Raw genomic sequence first — 18,686 nt, 5'->3', positions numbered from 1 at the left:
CTGTTGACTTGATGACTCGCGATGACAATCAGCTCAGTAAGTTGTTTTTTAGATAAAATTTTGATATCGATTATATGGTAAATAAGCCAATTACAAGTGTGGTAATCAATTTCATTTCAGTATTAATTGTTCATAGTTGATGGCTTAACGAAAATCGATCTAAAATGTTCTGTTTGAGCATCTTTCGCTTGCATGGGCTTTAACTTCTATTACTCTCGTCTTTACTATTATGTACGTTTTTTCGAAAATCTTTATTGTAGGTGTTTCAAAGATGCCATTCAAAAGATATTCCTAAGTGATACTAATAGGTTAGGGATGAGTTTTATAATAATACTAAAGTATTAAACATAACTTAGATTATAATCATAGTAGGCCTGAGATAATTCAACTTGACAAATTAGAAGTTGGTGATTTGCTAAGTTCTTGCTCGGCTTTTCTTATTAATAATAGAAGCACCTAGGACAAATGACTCATCGAAGAGAATAAATTCTTTCCTACTGACCAATCATAATCATTGTATCTCGTATAAATGTTACTAGATTAGTCTTTCTAGAATTCTGTAGAAGCAAATATCCATTTAAAGGAATTTAGTAGACATAGAAGGGTAGATGATACTCTAATAGTCGTTCCATTGTGCTTTAATATCGATAAACTTTAGTAGAAATATTTACGTATTGTAATTCTTGAAACAGTTAGAATAGTTCAGCCACTAGAAAGAAATCATGTTACTAGTGCACTGCAATTCTTACGTGTATCATCTAGAAGACTATGCTAAGGAGTCTTCAAACAGTAATAACCATTAACTACAATTGTTATCTTTGTTTCGGTCTAATTCTACAAAACCTACAGTAAATGAAATAAATTTTCTTCTACCACGAATTTTATCTACTTTCTTTACGTCCAAATATAAAAGTTTTGCTTCGGAGCGATTTTATTTAGCTCCATAACTACTAATAGAATAGTATGATTATGTCAGTGATTGAAATATCAGATGACATTACTGCGTAATGTATAATTTAGAAACTTGAAATTTGAGTTGCAAAAATAGAGTAATTCTCTAAAGTAACATCACCATAGAGTTCTTCTGAACATAGTACTCAACTTCGATGCCATTTTCAGTTACAATGATTTATAATTACGAGAACCATATGACCTGAAATTTATAATTGTAGAGTTATAAGCGTAATACTGTAGTTTTGTTTATAATTTTCAATAAAATAGTAGAACAATAGACGCTGGTGCAATATTGAAATTTAACTGCAATAAATTAAAGTATTTTGATTTCCTTGATGAAGACTACTGATTTCTAGGACTTATAATAGTGAACGTTTGTTATGAAGTAATTTACATTTAGAGCTTTATAATCTATCACAACTATAATACAGCTGTACCTAATCGAACAAGAGATAGACCCTATTTGGTCGTATCATACGGTCATCCATATGACCTTTATGGTTTAGTGAACATGTGCACTCATCATTTCCTTATGCGTTTGCAATCCAGCCAATTCGTACATTTAGCCAGACATTGTTGCTGATAAATTGTGTAGCATATCTGTCATCCAATTAATTGAGCTCTATGATCAGAAGCTTGTATAGCCATACCTACCGATATTATAGCATTCACAGTAGCCATAGTCACTAGTCAGTCATCATCGTATTAGCAAGCGCTTATATATCCGTGATCGTCGTGTTAGTTGGTTATCAATTTGACCATCTAGTGACTAACTAATTCAGTGACTCTAGACAATTATTCTACATCATGAAAGCTGATTCTTTGCAGTCTTTGCATTTAGCGTATAACAACAAGATTTCATTTTAACTACAGTATATATCTAGTATAAACTGCATTACGTAACGCTATCTTCAATTTGTCCGCTTTAGAAAAGTTTTATAAAAAGTTCCATATTACTAATTTGCAATACATCCATATCATTAAGTGTCGCATTCTACACTATAATTTTTTCCTTATGTTTGATAAGATCCGTATAATAAGTTACACTACATAAATAATCGGAGTCTACTTAGTATTTCGTCGATGCAATAATTTTAGGATTTCGATATCGTTATCGGATGTAGTCATATGACAGGCGCTTGACACTCTAGTTCGGTATAACATTGTTGGGTGAACTTATTTGGAGGCTACTTTAAATCACGTTCCAACTAGAAATTAGTTTATACTAATGTTAATTACTCCTAATAATATGATTCCAATTACCTTTTAATTTCCATACGCACAAACTTATATGCATTATACTATTATAATTATAATAGTATAATCTTACAATTTTGAAAGCATTGCTTAACTTCGTAACAATCAGTAAGAAAGTAAGAAATGACGCAATTAAGCCTTCATTTTCTCATTCTTCATTAATAGTCAATTAAGACTTGCTCACCATGAAAACCATGGAATTTATAAAATGTAAACAATAGGCTAAATAAATTTAGCCGTAATTTGGCTTTAATTTAAGAAATTTCTAGACTAAAGATAAAGCTAAACAGTAGGTTATATTACTACTACAGCATTATATTTGTTATCATATCGTTTTAACAAATATCCCTTCTTGCTTTGATTAGTATATTATAATTATTAACACTCTAATTTAAATATAACACAGTTATCGTAATCGGGCATTAACAGTAATTAGGTCAATTTTACAATTGAATCCGCGATATGATCCTAAGCAATAATATCACATGGTAGATAGATATATCGACTGTATATTAAGTAAACGGACATACAGTTAACGAGTAAAAATTGTTAGCTAAATTTAAAACTTACAAGGCCTCAGCGATATCAAAGAAATTACATCAAACTCACTTCGGCGGGACTCTTCCGGACTGCGTTTTTGCCGAAATTTAAATTATACCTTATATCTGAGCATCAACATGACCGTCAATTTTAGTTGATGTCAAAGCAGTATCATAAATCTACCAGTATTGGATGTCATTACTATTAATATTATGGCACAAGGGATGCTGTGCAGGAATTATATTATTGGAACTATTGGTACTACTTGAAAGAATGCAGTTTCTCCTTTGTAAAGTGCCACTTGTTGGAGTTATAGCTGATACGGATGTGCCAATCAGATCAGTGTAATTGGTAGCATGGATAGTAGCGATGTTCGTATGCACAGTTTGAGTAATTGGGGTATTTATATCCGATAATAGATAGGTTGACGAACAATTATTGTTATCATGTTGTTGCTGCATTTGTTGAGATAGTTGTGAGGTTTGATGAGAGTTACACAATATATCTTGATGAGGAGATTGCATTACATTGGTAACAATGTTACTACACTGATATCCTAGCGATTGAAGATTGCACGATATCACCGGATTTCCGTGGTTAATGTCATATGATGAACAGTAAGTATTCGAAGGATCGCTAGCATGATTGAACTCATCATTCCACGGTGGAGTCATTATATTTGCCATCATATTGCTGCCATTACTACACAAGCTACTATTACTACCATTAATGCTGCAGTTACTACTGCTACTATCATTTACTGAAGCATTGTAACTTCCAAAGTTGCTACCGTTAATGTTAATCGGAAACGAAGTATTGTAATCTAAGGGCAGTGAATTATCATAAAAATAAGATCCATTATTACTACCATACAATTCTACATTGTTGCAAATAGGTGTTATTTTGGCTTCTTTGGGCTGCTTATCGCTGGAAGATATGATGAAGCTGCTATCATCTAAACAAATGAAAATAAATTGATAGTTGATAACGACAATAATTATAAAGTCAAATTTTACTAGCAGTGAACAATTGTTTGTGAGTAATAATAAATGGTAAGAATCTTTTGACTGTAGCGTTCTGTAGTATATTTTTTTCTATACGGTACATTTTATTGCATGATCGTAAAATTCTTAAATTTTGATACGACAATTGTTTTCTATTTAGATCTATTATATCCAATCGCGAAAATTTGGCCGATATGCATACTCTCTAAGAAGCTAGCTTCAGATTATCGTTTTCATTAGAACAGCCGGTATCGTGAGTAAGTATTTATATATAGCTACACGTGCATATTACCTGATGAATGCAGGTGATCCACAGGAATACGATAGATGGGATTATCACTGTTTTCTCCGTTCCCAAAGATGCTTGTCATTTCTTTTTCAAGATGGAAAGAGTGCGCCGGTTGCAGGTGATGTTCGTGGTGTATCATTTCTCCGTTGCTTACCTCTTCCATATCTTCTTTACTAGAACTTGAGCTTGGTGTAGGGTTATAGCTGCTAAGATCAGATGCGCATGCCGGTATTTTCTTACGACTATTTTAGTGAACAGTTATACATTTTAAAATTATCAAATTGTAGCGTATATAAGTGTTTAACAGCATTTGCACTCGGTTAATATAAGTATTAGTGATCGCCTACTAATATTTACGCTTTATTAGAAAGAATTATAACGATTTTTTTCAATAAATCTATCTGTGCTGTTTTTCAAGAATTTTAATTTGTTATCATCCAAGTATTTGTGATTAACTAACCGCCTTGGGCGACGTTCACTGGTTTTACCGCATCGAAATCCTTTGGCGAAGGGGTTATACTGAATTTTTAAATCTGTAATCTGATTGTATTATCGAAAATATTACATAAATTTTAAAGCAAATATTTGATATACGGTAATATGCGGAAGTATAACGATCATAAAATGTAGAGTACGCTATTAGGGAAATTTATTAGGTTCTCTAACACAGAAATTTTTGACCATTTAATTGATAAATAACGTGCGTAAAATTCCTGTTTTACCTGTGAATTCTGATAAGCCGTCACGGCAATAAATTGGGTCTCGCTAAAGACGAAAACACTGGCTTTGCTAACGCAAGGAGAGAATTTATCTTGACCGCAAACTTGTATAATATGAATTCTCGGTTGATATTTATGCATAGAATTTAAAATGATCTATAGAACGAGAAATAAAGTAATCATTGAACGTTAATCATGTCGGTTTAATCTAATTAATTATTTATTACTTAAAATTAAAATTAGTAAAATGATTCCGTAAGAATCCTACGTGTCCGAAGGGATCCATTTGATTGTTTGTTATTTTTAATTTTTGAAATGAAATTACTTGACGCATCCATTGTGTTCCAGTGCTCGGTGAGTCAGGATGAAAGTAATAGCGATTAGGAATAGCTGGTTCTGCCTTGCCTGCGACTGTCCATTGATTGTGCTGATATTTATAGCGATTTTCATCAACAGCTATGACGTCCATTAATACTAGATACTTTGCTTTTGTATCCATTCCACTTACGCTTACTTTAATAGTTGGAAACATGCGTCTGTCCAGTATCAGTTATAATACATGAAATAGAATCAGTATCAATATTGTAAAATTAATAAAATCGCATCTTATTTTAAATCTTTGTACTATTTATTCACGAAACAGTACTCGCAGCTCTAAATGTAGTACGATATAAAATTTGCATGGCTTTTTGGGCAGATACTATATATTGTAGTTTCTATTTATTTTCACAAGATGGACACACCAAGATGCATTCATCAGTTAGATCATTGAACGTGATGTAATATAAAGTTTTTATGGGTATAAAGATACACATAAGGTAATTTTAACTTTTTCTATACGAAACGCTATAGTGAAGCTACATCCTGAACTAATTGAAAGACTAGAAAGTTGAAGAAATTAGCTTAAATAGGTTTTAAGCTGTCTTATATACAGTACAGTATGTCAACTCTTTTGCAGCTTCGTGTTAAACTTAATGGCTACGTACGAATTTGCTCAAGCTTTTCTAATTCACTATCTGTATTACTCTGCAGAGTGATTTTACGATATTGATTAATTTAGTGTACGTATAGTATGTTATAAAGGACAGCAACGTAATGCCCAAACTCGAGATGTGAAGGTATTGAACTGATAGATTTCGATGACGTATTACGGTACCACTGTGCAATACATGACCACATAGTAAAGATAAATACTAGAGTAAACCGGCAATTATATTATTTAATAATAATGTAATCGGTAAACAAAACGACGGTCAATACAGTACTGTACAGTATATAAGAATATACTGTAAGTATATTAAAATCGGTTCACTGTGTACCTTCCTTGCTTGGTAATAATCATTTCCGTTTTACACTCGTTGAATTTTTGCCACAAATCTCTACTTTCTAATGAGAGTTTGATGGCAGAATGATCACGATGTGTAGTGGTGGTCAGATTTGTACAATTCGGTCCGGTAGAAGCTACGGTCAGAGAATGGGCATCAATGTGGCCATCTTTAAAACAATTCGAATTTGATTCCGAGCGCTTTGCAGATTTCATGACCTGTTTCAGTTAAATAATGCATTAAATGTCGAAAGAAAAACTGAGAAACAGGCAAAATCGAAGATCGTAGAGAAAAACAGTAATATGAAATCGAAAATTGATAAGTGAAACGGCACAATATGTTCAGCAATGTACTCTGATACATCATGACTACCGTACGCGAAAAGCGGAGCGTCGCTTCGAACAACAATAATTTTAATATGAGGGCCCAGCTAGTATCTTATCGATAGAAACAGACTAGCAGACATTTGTTTGAATGACATCATTCACATGTTGCCTTTCATTACGTCACTGCATCATTTATTATCACACTATAATTAAAAATATACTGTAATAATTTTGTTTGCTTCAATTTGCTTAGAATGTCGTGCAAAATATTACTGTGCCATATATTTACAGTCGAAACAACTAAAATTGGTATTTTGACTTTAAATTAAAGTAATAATTTCATAAATGATGGGCTATTATAACAATAGAATGATACTGGTTTTACTTTAGTTACAAACGTAAAACATCGTATAAAACTAGTGTAAGTTGATGATATCAAATAGTTATTATCATACCATGATATTAGTAGATTAAGTAATTTTATAAAGTTATTCAAGTGAGAATATGTTGTTGCTCCATAGATGCTTACACGTACATTTATGTTATACTATGGGATTGCTGTAGGATTGACATTACTATAGATAGTTTTACTATAAGCTAAAAGAAAATTACAGGAACACAAAGTACAGCATAGCGTCGAATTAATACCGTTTCGAGAATTTGATATAGCACATATTGTATCATGATTGGTATAGCAGTCAAACAACCATAACATATACTGGAAAGTAAAGCAGCGGCTTAACAAGACAAGTATAATATTGTACATTAGCTATAATTTGATGGCATCAAGGCGTAAATGGTCATTGAGATTAGATTTAGCTTTACTGATATTGGTATATAATTAATATACGAAGTTAATCTAGAATTGGAGAATGTACGAGTATGTCGTCATTTCATTAATTCAGTAATGCCTCATCCCATATACAGTACAAACATCGGATCTATCTATATCCCAACTGTCGAAAAGAGTAAAACAGCTTTCTAGTCATATTATAATTATCCGATCGTTAATAATTTTTTCCGGTTCCAATTTCTGAAATGACTGCAGCGCTACCTTTGGCAATATGTTCACAGTAAACCCATACACTAATATTTTGATTACTCTTTTACCTTTAGCTCTTAACTATGGAACAGTCTAAAAACATACAGCAATATCAGAAACTATAGTATACCTTAATTTAGCACGCGAATATAATATAATCTTAGGCGATTGCTATATGGTATTACAATTTATGCTATCGGACAGGAGTGAAGATATCAATGGAATACTGTATAAAATTTTAATCTATCTTTAACTTAACTGTGTATGATGTAATGTAACAATAATATGCGTTTATGTTCATCCAAGACAATTCATAGAATATATTATATAACAGGTTGAAGGTCCAGTTCAAATAATTATTATAAATCGTTCTCGGTGATCTATCTATTAGACAATTGGTTAAATTTTTGACGACATTCGCATACAATCAAGTAATTATCGCTCAACTATGATTACTGCGTTTTCATTGATGCTTTGCTATTAATATTGTCACAATTGTATATTTGTAACTTAGGTTGAATTTTTTTGTCACCACTACAATTTCTTTGCTTTCATTTATTAATTCTCTGCGCTGCACGTAATCTAATTTCAATCCCTACGACCGAATTTTGCTTACCACTTCGACGGCGTTTTCTTCGATGGTGTTAGACACGATCCGACTGATCACACTTCGCCAAATGTCTAATAGTTTGTATCCGAATTTTTTGACAGGGCAAAGTCTTAATTAAAAATCATCCGTGCCATTACAACGGTAAGGTGTTATAGTACATGTTGTCTGTATTGTAAGAAAGTCTTGTAGCCAATAAGCTGTAAGATGTAAATTACGTATGTGGATATTAACACCTCTGGTATTATTCACCAGCTGAAACATGGTTTTTTTCGTTCCACAGAAGTGTCTGGCTACAGTGCCATTAAGCGAACTACGACCAATTATCTCTAGGTAGTAAGCGCATATACTGCATTGTACATACAACTGATTGAATTACAGCAGCCCAAAAACGTTCCCTGATCTTCTTACTATGTAGTGACTAGTGAAGACAAAAATCGCAGCAATGATAAATGCTGGATAAGTAGTAATAGTTTAATTTTAGAAATCTTTCGCAATAATTGCTATGTAAATTACTCCATATTAAATATCATCAATTTAGTGAACAGCTGAGCACGTATGCAGACATATTATTTCATAGGGGTGAAAGGGCAATATTCTCTATTGAGAACAAATGAAACGTAAAAATGCATTTACCATAACTTATCTACTAAAGCTTTGTGAAATTCCTTGCTAATATGGTATCTCCTCACAATAATTTAGAGTATACTGATAACTAACTCTGGTGATACAACTATTATTAGCAACAGATTATATTTTATTCTAATAATAAAGGAGTATTAAAGTAAAAGTCATCGTTATGATTGAGAGCGTTGAGCGAAATGGTAAATGCCCTTACCCTACGAACTTTAGTTTACCATAAGCTACAGTTTAATACGTAAGTTGGATAAGATGAACATTAGGTATGATCTACTTTATCATGTAAATTTATTGGTGAAACGCCTCTTTATTAATATACAGGTAATAGGATTCGAAATAAAACAGTTATTTACATTTTTATTTCATCGCATACTCATAATTTTTCAAATAATTTTTTAGTATAAAATGGTATAAATAATTCGTTAAAGAATTAATTTAATGATAAATATTCTAGCATATTGAAATTAAAACTTTTCTGATTTATTACAGAAAAGAGTAATTTTCTATTAGTATAACATAAACGTTATAATGTAGCTATGATAAACGAAAATTATGCCGACTTCTAAATGTGCCAATAATATATAATGATAAATAATAATTTACGTGCCTTTTCGTCTTTAAAATATTCACTTTGGTTATGCAGGTAAATCAATTTTTGAATCTATATTATTATCGCAGTAATCATTATAAGTACAATTCTAATATACTTTACAGTTCTTATCCTCTGGTACTAGTACTATATCTACTTTTTAAAGTCTGTTAAGCATACTAGAATCAAATGTGTTTTATACACTTATTATCACTCTGCATCTACATGTACTCTTTAGTTGCTGTACGTATATTACATATAGATATTATGTTGTTCATAATTTGCGTGCTCATTACAGGGTTCAAGAAACGAACTAACATTAAATAAATACTTTACAGTATTACCTACGGGAACAATCCCACTACTGGTAGTGTACACGTAATTTATCGTTGAGAACATTGAAATACGATATACGAGTTCGTAAGAGCACGAATTCCCGCGGTTAGAATATTACAAAGCCGGTACAACGTCACAAAAGTTTCTTCAATTAGAACACGTTCATAGGGACACTGTATTGCTTAATCTACCACGTTATTTGTATAATATGCCATTACACCATCACGAATGTTGCAGGATCATAATGATTTCTATTATGCACTATATCCGTCTGAAGCTCTGCTTTAATTAATTAATTACTATTATTGTTAACACAGCTATTTGCCTCAATATGTTTTATTAGTATATACGTGTATATACAGTACGCATACACTGCATAATGTACATATAGACATAATATACGCATATATATATATTTTTACCGTAAATAGACATACATGTACAGATACGTATTATATCATATTATAATTCTGCTTGTACATATTGATACAACATAATGGTACAACATAGTCATTAATTTCAAGTAAAACAATAATTATAGTCATGCGGTAATTTCTATAACAGGTACCATTATGTAGAAAATGTGTTTAATTAACAGGATCTACGTAGCACATACAGTGCCATATAATTACACACCTTCAATTTTTGTAATTCTTACATTATACGATTCATTCATTACTGCAAAGAGCACAGTCTAGAGAATGTTTTACATAATTGCAGCAGCCATTGTAATAAAGGATACAACAGTACAGTATAGCAAAACCGATGGACAGCAAGTATAGTTCATAACTTCATTTTATCACTTCTACGATATCACTGCTGTTTCAGTATTGAAATATTACCGATAGAGCCTTACTAGTTGTCATAATCTGCGAACGTAGTTTTTGCATTACAGTCGAAGCAAATGAAATGAGGTCGAGAACAGTACACAAAATATTAAACGTCTATGAGATCAATCGTTACTAGTAAAGCAACATGAAAGATGTATATAATCGAAATAATTGCATGTAACGCAACTTCTAAAGATGAATTACAATAGCTAATTTAGGCGTAAGTTGCTTAAATTAAAAATAAGTAGACTGTATAAAGGGCGATTGATACTGCGCCTTGTACTGCAAAATAGTATAAGGTGACAGAAGCGATCTTTCCGAATGATTGAAAATTGTACTTTAAATGCTACTATACATTTCTATTATACATTATCGATCGAAAGTCACATAGTAGTTACTTAATTTTAACAGTGGCCGCTCCATAAGGACGTTGAAAGCTATAGTGAAAACGTCACTACTATACTATACACCAACGACACGAGTGTGAACCAGTTAATGTAACCAAAATTTGAACTACTTTCTTGAGTACGGAATTTTCTCGATTTTAACTTACATTACAGTGCTATTGGATTACTATGGCAGTAATAGTATTATCCTTCCAGTTTCTCTACATCATTTACCACGAAGAGGCGTGAGTGGCGACAAGTAAATTTAATATCTACTAAATTGACGTCGTTTTCAATACGGGTGATACTTTCTTTCGTGCCTATGGTTACTCGGCTTTTCTACTAGCTCTCTCTTGACGCTTTTGATAGATTTTGGATCATCTTGGTATTCTTTACTAATTTTTATTCTTGCAGAGTTTGTTTCACCTTTAGTTACTTCTGCACATGTCGTAACGTCACAAGCATCATCTAAATTTTTTGAGGCATTGACAAAAATTAGTACATTAATATCTCAACATCATATCAGAATAAAGGAAATATGCATTACCTTTATACGATACATTTTCAAGCGAGCTTTCTTTGCAGGTACTAGATTCAATTAAGTTGTCTTCATCACTACCCTCTTCTTCATCTTTCCTAAAGTAGAAAAGATATATTAAAAATCTATTCTGCTATGAAAGGATATGTTAACACGCATAAGTTATCGTTTATATGATATACAGTACGTATAGTAGTACAGCGATAAAGACGAGTGCCAACCTTGTATGGTTATGATCAGAAGTTTTAGAACCTGTGGTTCCCGAATCTCGGAAACCCTTGGCGAAGGGGTTGTTGTAGATTTTTAAATGGGTTATCTAATTATAGTGAGAAGGGTAAATACGGAAAACAATCATCATTTACTACCACAAGCGATGATTAGATCAAAGAAAATCGCAAATAAGCGAAACATATGTATATAGTGTATTCGTAAGGGCAGTTTATAGTACCTTCTCATTTTGGTAGGCTGTTACTGCAATGAATTCAGTTTCTTTGAAGACAAACGTTTTCATGGTGTTATGAGGGTACTGAAACAAATCGTTGGCATGAATAATATGAATCCTCGGTTGGTATTTATGCATGGAGTTAAGGATAGTCTGAAAAAGTAAATGAAAGGCAACTGAGTTCGATATCGCTGTATAGGACATCATACGATATCTAGGAACTACTATAAAAGCTATAAAAATAGTTAATTAGTTAATAAGTAGATCTAAGAATTGCAAACGTACATATCCATGCTTGTCGTCCGCATTGTTCGTTAGTTTAATCTTATGAAAAGAAATCGGTTTCTGCATCCACTGATAACCTGTAGATGGTGAGTCTGGGTGAATGTACATCCTTGGGACAATTTCTGTATCTGCTTTTCCTCCAACCGTCCAGGCACAATTATGAAATTTGTATCTGTAGTCATCAGCCGGAACAATATCCATCATCATGATATACTTTTCTCGGCTGTCTAGTCCGGTAACGTTGACCTTTATTACTGGAAACATTCGCCTGTAAATAACATTTACGGTAAGAAATGATCGACTTCGTACGTATTTAGTATTGATTAAATTGCATTTTTATAAATAAATTTTTTAAACGTAATGTTTACTCTAAGCATGGAAGATCGTACTGCCATTGAAAAAATTCTTAATTAACTCTTAAATTTAATATTTGACTCTTACGACGTTTAAATGTACTGTACTATACAGTACTGCACGGTCAGGCCAAAACATGACGTTACAGCATAGTTTCCGATTATGTAAAGTACAGTACTGTATTAAAGCAATCTTGCTGCAGTAACACATTACAGTATTTTAATTCACATTTTTGGCATTTTACTGCTGAATATAATACTGTACAAGTACTGTACTGTACAGTAGGCCCAGCCATAATAACCCCGATTACTCAGATACTCAGCGTAAATAGCTTAAACGATGATACATTACTGTACAGTCATTGCAGCAATAAAAAGTTGGCTTCGCTGCAGCATCGTACGGCAGGGTAAGTCTTTGTGCAATACTGTAGCATACAGCACTGTAACTGTCCGCGTATTTTATCGTCCACTACACCGTAGTACAAGCACTATTAATATTGCATAGTGCACTGTACCGAATGGTAAGCTTATTTACGATCTACTGATGATCTTAATCTGAATAGTGATTCACTGTTTGGTATTAATAAAGTAATAAACTATGTACGCCATTAATGCGTCAAAGTTCCGCTTGTCAATCAAATGGTAATAAATTATTCACCATTGTATATAAAATTGTAGACAGACATTACCAATGACAATAATTTCGGTGTTTTGTATTGTCGTCATCCTTAACAACAACAAAATCAATGAATGGTAATGGCTGTGACAAAACATGTATGCGAACAAAAAAGAAGTAAATAGGAAACAGCTTCAAATAAAAATGCTGTTTCACAACTCATAAGGCAATAAATAAGATTGACATCTGGAGAAACAATAAAAATATCTACTTATTATCCTTATGTGCAATTTTAACTCAATTTAGCTCACAACACAGTACTGTGCTATTTTAGCAAGTGAGAAGGAATCAAATGACTGAGTACTCGCGGCTAGCTCTATAAGCTGTAAGTACCATAAATCGGTCACGAAATCTTAATAATTTAGTCAGTTTGATCTATATGGTAAGTACGTACAGGGCTAATTGTAGTAACTTTTTTCACGACCTTTGTACAGTACAGCCAGCGGTCACTGTAACCTTAGCATTAAGGTCAGCTGCAAGATACCTTACTATACATACTGTACTGTACAGTACTGTACTTGGCATACTGTATAGTATACGGTAATTTACTGGTCGCTTGGAAAATGAAGATAATGCAACGACGGCAGAGCTAATAATAATTACAATAATATTGTCGTTATTTCGTTGTGAATGATTCATTCAGGAATTTCATTGTGCTGACGCCACTGCTTGTAATATTGCTTGTTATTATTATTGGTCAATAAACAACATATTGAAGAAGGTATGATGAAATCATTTTGACACAATAGGATTATAACACAACAACTTTGTTTGTTCTATCGACTTTTCAAAGGACACCCTACTAAGAAAATGACTGGAAAGCGACTATGTGTCGAGTCAGGCAAGATTATTAATTTGAGTCGAAATAACAACCGTAGGCTACTTCTCTAACATAATAACAAAAAAGGATTAGATAAAAATTTATTGCCACAATCACTAAAACGATAAAAGATGTATATAAAATATATTTTAGGATACTGCATATACTGTACAGTACAAACAGTAGAAAGAAAATAACGATGAAATCAGATCTGAATATTAGTGGTCTGTTGTACAGTAGTTTGAAACTGTAAAATGTGTGTGATTCAAATACTGTAGTAAATTTATATACCGTATTAGTTTTCTCAGGTGAATCGCTGTGGCTTAATAAGGTACAGTACTCACGATGTACAGTATTTGATCATACTGTAGTTATTGATCCGGTCAGATTAGAAGTACACATTTCGTGCGTTCATTTCATTTTAATTAAGCAGTAGATTAGATAAAAATTTGGGAAATCAGATCTAAATTCTGAGATTGCAATAGTACAGTATTTCGTATATTGATACTACAGTACCGACTATAGCCAATAAATACTACTTAAAATTGTACGTTCTTATCCGGGAAATACTGGTTATTACTGTGTCAAACTAAAATCGATAAACATATCGCACTGTACTCGTATGTACAGTAGATTAAGTACAGTACTGTGTACAGTATCATTTAGTAAAATTACAGGTATAAACTTCAGGGTACAGTACTGTAGTTAAACCTCTAGATTTCAATCTAACGCTAACTACATTATAGTGGCATTTTGACTGCCTATACTGTACCGTAGCACAGATACTGTAGTCATTCTGTAGTCTACAGTATAATAGTTATAAATAATTACCATAACACACTCAAGTTCATCCTAGAAAAATATCTTATCTTAAAATGCTGTAACATAAACATTAATGACAGTTTTGCCTTTTATCCTCGAACGAGTGGGTATTTGAATATTGAAATTAAGGTTACGCTACACCTTAAGTGAAGTAGCGTGATAAATAAGAAGTAACTTTTTGTTAGGTGTAAACCTAAAATACACGCAAATTTTCCAGGATACCAATTTCGAAAAAGTAATCACTTATAATTATCTGAAAAGGCAGGAGCAAGTAGAGAATACTGTACTGTACAGAATGAATAAAGATTTTTTAATGAGTGTGCACTGCCGTTCATACGCGTATATCGTATCTACCGTCTCAATAGGCATAAATCAGCCTTCCCGCTACATACTATACAGTACTGTGCCTTAATCATGTACTATACGGTACGAATATATTACAATCCATATTGTCCGAATAATTTCTACGGACTTTAGTCTATTATACTTCTTCTTACCTTCCCGATCTCGTTATGACCATTTCAGTACCCAAGTTATGAAACTTGTCCCATAAATCTTTGTTTTCAAGCGTTACTTTGATATCTTCGTTTCCTTTCGATTTAGCGTCGCAATTAATTGTTGAAGGTGGTGGTGGCAAATACGTCGGGAAAGGAATGGAGTATGGTGATGGTCCAGCCTGTGAAGATGGCATCACGTATCCTTTATATTGATTGTAACCGATTGGATAATTGCTATAATATGGCAGCGCGTTATGAAAAGCGCCCGAAGCCGTTGGATTTGCGTAATTTGGGTAGGAACTCGGAGCGGGTTGAGGGGCTGTAATATATGGTGGATGTGCTAATAGAGCATTAACCGAGAAATCTCTCATGTTAGAGTTAGCGCCAGTAGCAAATGGGTGATACTGGAAAGTTTGTAAGTTCGGCGGTGTAGTGTAAGACGGCAGCATACTTGATCAACGTGAGTACTGTAAATGTGAAATCAGCAAGATATAAAGAATCCAAATGGATAATGATCAGCTAAGAGAATTATTGTAGAATTCACTGAAAAATTTTTTCGAATCCGTCAGAAGAGTTGTGAATATTAGGTTCTCAGGTTAATTATACGTATGTGAGATCTAGTAGTTAGATCTCAACTAGCGGTGGTCTGATGCCGTTTTCTTTGACAATTATGTCTGTTGCGGATAGAGGATACGGGTAAAAAGCCTTCTTTATCTGTTGATAAATTTATGTAGTGAAAAATGTTAACGAATTGAGTTATACGAGTACTAAATTGACGTTCTAAACATTTTAAAAATACCGTATAAGGTGAATTTATCAACTAATTATTACACTATGTAGCGTTATCCAGTACATATCCATTTAAGGTTAGCCTATGAGCCTTTTTCGACAATTTTAGTACTTGAGAATGGCAGTAAAGTTAACACCCTAATAACACTGCCATTTTGAAAAAGGTGATACCGTAGTGTTCAGCTTTTAACATTACCTTTTTTCAGCCACAGATTGGAAAGGCCGTGAACGCGAAATGTTTAATTTTCGTCGTCTTTGTAGGTAGTTTCTTTCTGTCGTCTAAAATTATGCACCTTTGAATTTATACCTGGTACTTGTAAAAAAAAACAGCGTATTGTACACGATAAATTTTCCCTTCAGTTGTTAGCTTTCAGTTCAGTGATCCTTTTAGTACTGTATGATGTGGAAGTGAGCAAAACTCGGTCACCGGCCAACTGTAATATAGCGTCAGTTGTACCGTACAAACAATTTTAAGTATTAATGAAAAATTGAGGAGGTTCCTAATGCCGTTTCTATTGATAGTTATTCTCAGCAACTAGCCAGTTAAACGATAATAATGGTGACATATGGGGTGTAAAGTAATAGCTCTTAACATATTTTGCTATTGATGAGGTGTCATCGCTTTGTAATGCCCTCGACACTTCTCGCTTTATACTACTGTAAACAATAAATAGGAACCAATCAACCGTACATATCTTCTGAATTAGATGACATGTAAAGTTATTTACTAATACTGTATGTAGCTGTCATTCAGAACAAAAAGAAGAATGATAGGCCAAGAGAAGAAAAAGAAAAATAGACTCATCGATGTTTTTGCAGTATGTTTCTATTGTTTTTCTTCATTTTTAATTCGTTAGTATCGTCTCTTTCTACAATTCGCATTCAAATAGCTTTGTATAGAAATTGTATACAGTGATATTGTTGTTATACATTATGCTTCGGAATTACAAAGGTACAGAACAGTACGTCATTGTGCGATTCTGTATTATGTTATTTGACAATGTTGTCAATTATCGTCGTCACTCATCACTAGTCATCTAGTCATCAGTCGTCATTCATCAATCATCACTTCATCCATTGCTTCTTACTCTTCCTGGCACTGAATGGACAATATGGAGATTCATGGTGATTTAAAATAATACCGGTAATATGATTTATGTTACATTGGACCATCTTTTAATTTACGCGTATATTTTAATGAAGAGACTGAATTTTTAGCTAACCCGAAAATCAGGTGAAGGTGCAAACTAAAGTAGATATATTAGGGTGAAATGAATACGTTTGCGACGAAAGAGGTGATAAAAGTAGGATGTCAAGATTAAGAATCTGGGAGGAGGGAAATTGAAAGAAATAACTAAATCTACACTTTACAGTATTATTTTATTTTACGGCGACAGTTTTATAATAATGTACAGTACTGTACAGTGTGCTGCACAGCATACTGTAGATGTTGACTAGAAGAAATTACAAGTATTCGATCGAAAGCCAATCTAAACCGTCTGTATGACAAATTAATTATACAAAAAATAAGCATAAAGTATTTTTTGCTTTTCTAAAGTTTATTTTTAAACTTGCGTTATTCTTTTAGTTAATTCTCGTCATATACTATTATCTCTCTTTTTATACAGTAATCAGGTTTAAGTAAATAAATACGCAGAGTAACCATAAAAATTGCACTCAAGCAAATAAAGAACATGAACAATCTCATTACTGTAATACAGCATACATACTGTACACTGTACTGCACTGTACTGTACTGTACAGTATACAATAGTACTTTTTCATCAAGATAGAGGAGTCATGTTCACGACTTGATGTTGACAAATGAAAAGTCTTTGACACAATACGGTACTGTACAGTGTACAGTACAGTACAGTGAAAGGTCATTCTGCTGTACTGTACAGTACAGTACAATGTGCTGTGTTACTACTGCACTGTACGGTACAGTACAGTACAGTATTGTACAGTACTGTGTACAGTCATGGTAATAAATTACTGTATTAGATGAGTACATAGTAATATCATAACATAACTGTACTGTATGTAAGTGGAATCAACACTAAAGATGAGATTATGAATTTACAAATTAGCGAGAAAAAATAAGATAACAACCTTCCCCTTCTTTATATTTTTGTTTGTATTCTGTATGTTTCACTAGATGTTCCTATTCTTCTGTTTTTATTGGTGATGATGTTACATAAAAAACAAGGTAGCAATTGTTATTCAACGTTGTAGTCATACGCGTAAATAGTTGGTGAACAAAAGCAGGCGGTACTTTTTCGATGTTAATTGCAAATAGATAAAATGAAGTGGGCGTCGGTAATACTGTTCAAGGTGGGTTGTTGTTTGTTCCTTAGATAAGACATAATATATGAACAACAAGTTTTTGTACGATGCGTCGTATCATTTTAAAACACTTACGGGAATGATTACCGGATTACTAGATACGGCGCCGAGATGACGCAGTCCTGGTTACGTAATAATGGACAGTGATTTGTTGGCAATAATTAACGTTCATTTATTTAACAATCTACTGTACTACTGTAGTCTGTACTGTAGCATTCGCAATCAATGTTTTGTTGGTATAATACTGCAAATTTTAATCTGTTGTACTGTACGCT

General features: G+C 32.9%; 2 protein-coding genes across 2 annotated transcripts; both read right to left on the bottom strand.

Moving 5' to 3' along the window:
* Nucleotides 1–4,407: 4,407 nt before the first annotated feature.
* TRIADDRAFT_30221 (uncharacterized protein) lies at nt 4,408–6,303 on the bottom strand (the record flags this gene model as incomplete). Its single annotated transcript, XM_002115710.1, has 4 exons — nt 4,408–4,584; nt 4,767–4,919; nt 5,032–5,299; nt 6,083–6,303. 4 exons carry the CDS (start codon nt 6,301–6,303, stop codon nt 4,408–4,410), a joined length of 819 nt encoding a protein of 272 aa, XP_002115746.1.
* A 4,832-nt stretch (nt 6,304–11,135) lies between these two features.
* Nucleotides 11,136–15,725, bottom strand: TRIADDRAFT_59753 (Tbx2/3 protein; the record flags this gene model as incomplete). The annotated part of the gene is made up of 6 exons (XM_002115709.1): nt 11,136–11,311; nt 11,391–11,479; nt 11,603–11,697; nt 11,830–11,976; nt 12,109–12,376; nt 15,277–15,725. 6 exons carry the CDS (start codon nt 15,723–15,725, stop codon nt 11,136–11,138), a joined length of 1,224 nt encoding a protein of 407 aa, XP_002115745.1.
* Between the last annotated feature and the right edge of the window lie 2,961 nt (nt 15,726–18,686).

Source organism: Trichoplax adhaerens, genomic scaffold (genome assembly GCF_000150275.1).
Source record: "Trichoplax adhaerens TRIADscaffold_12 genomic scaffold, whole genome shotgun sequence".
NCBI lineage: Eukaryota > Metazoa > Placozoa > Uniplacotomia > Trichoplacea > Trichoplacidae > Trichoplax > Trichoplax adhaerens.
This window is presented reverse-complemented; position numbering and strand designations above follow the sequence as displayed.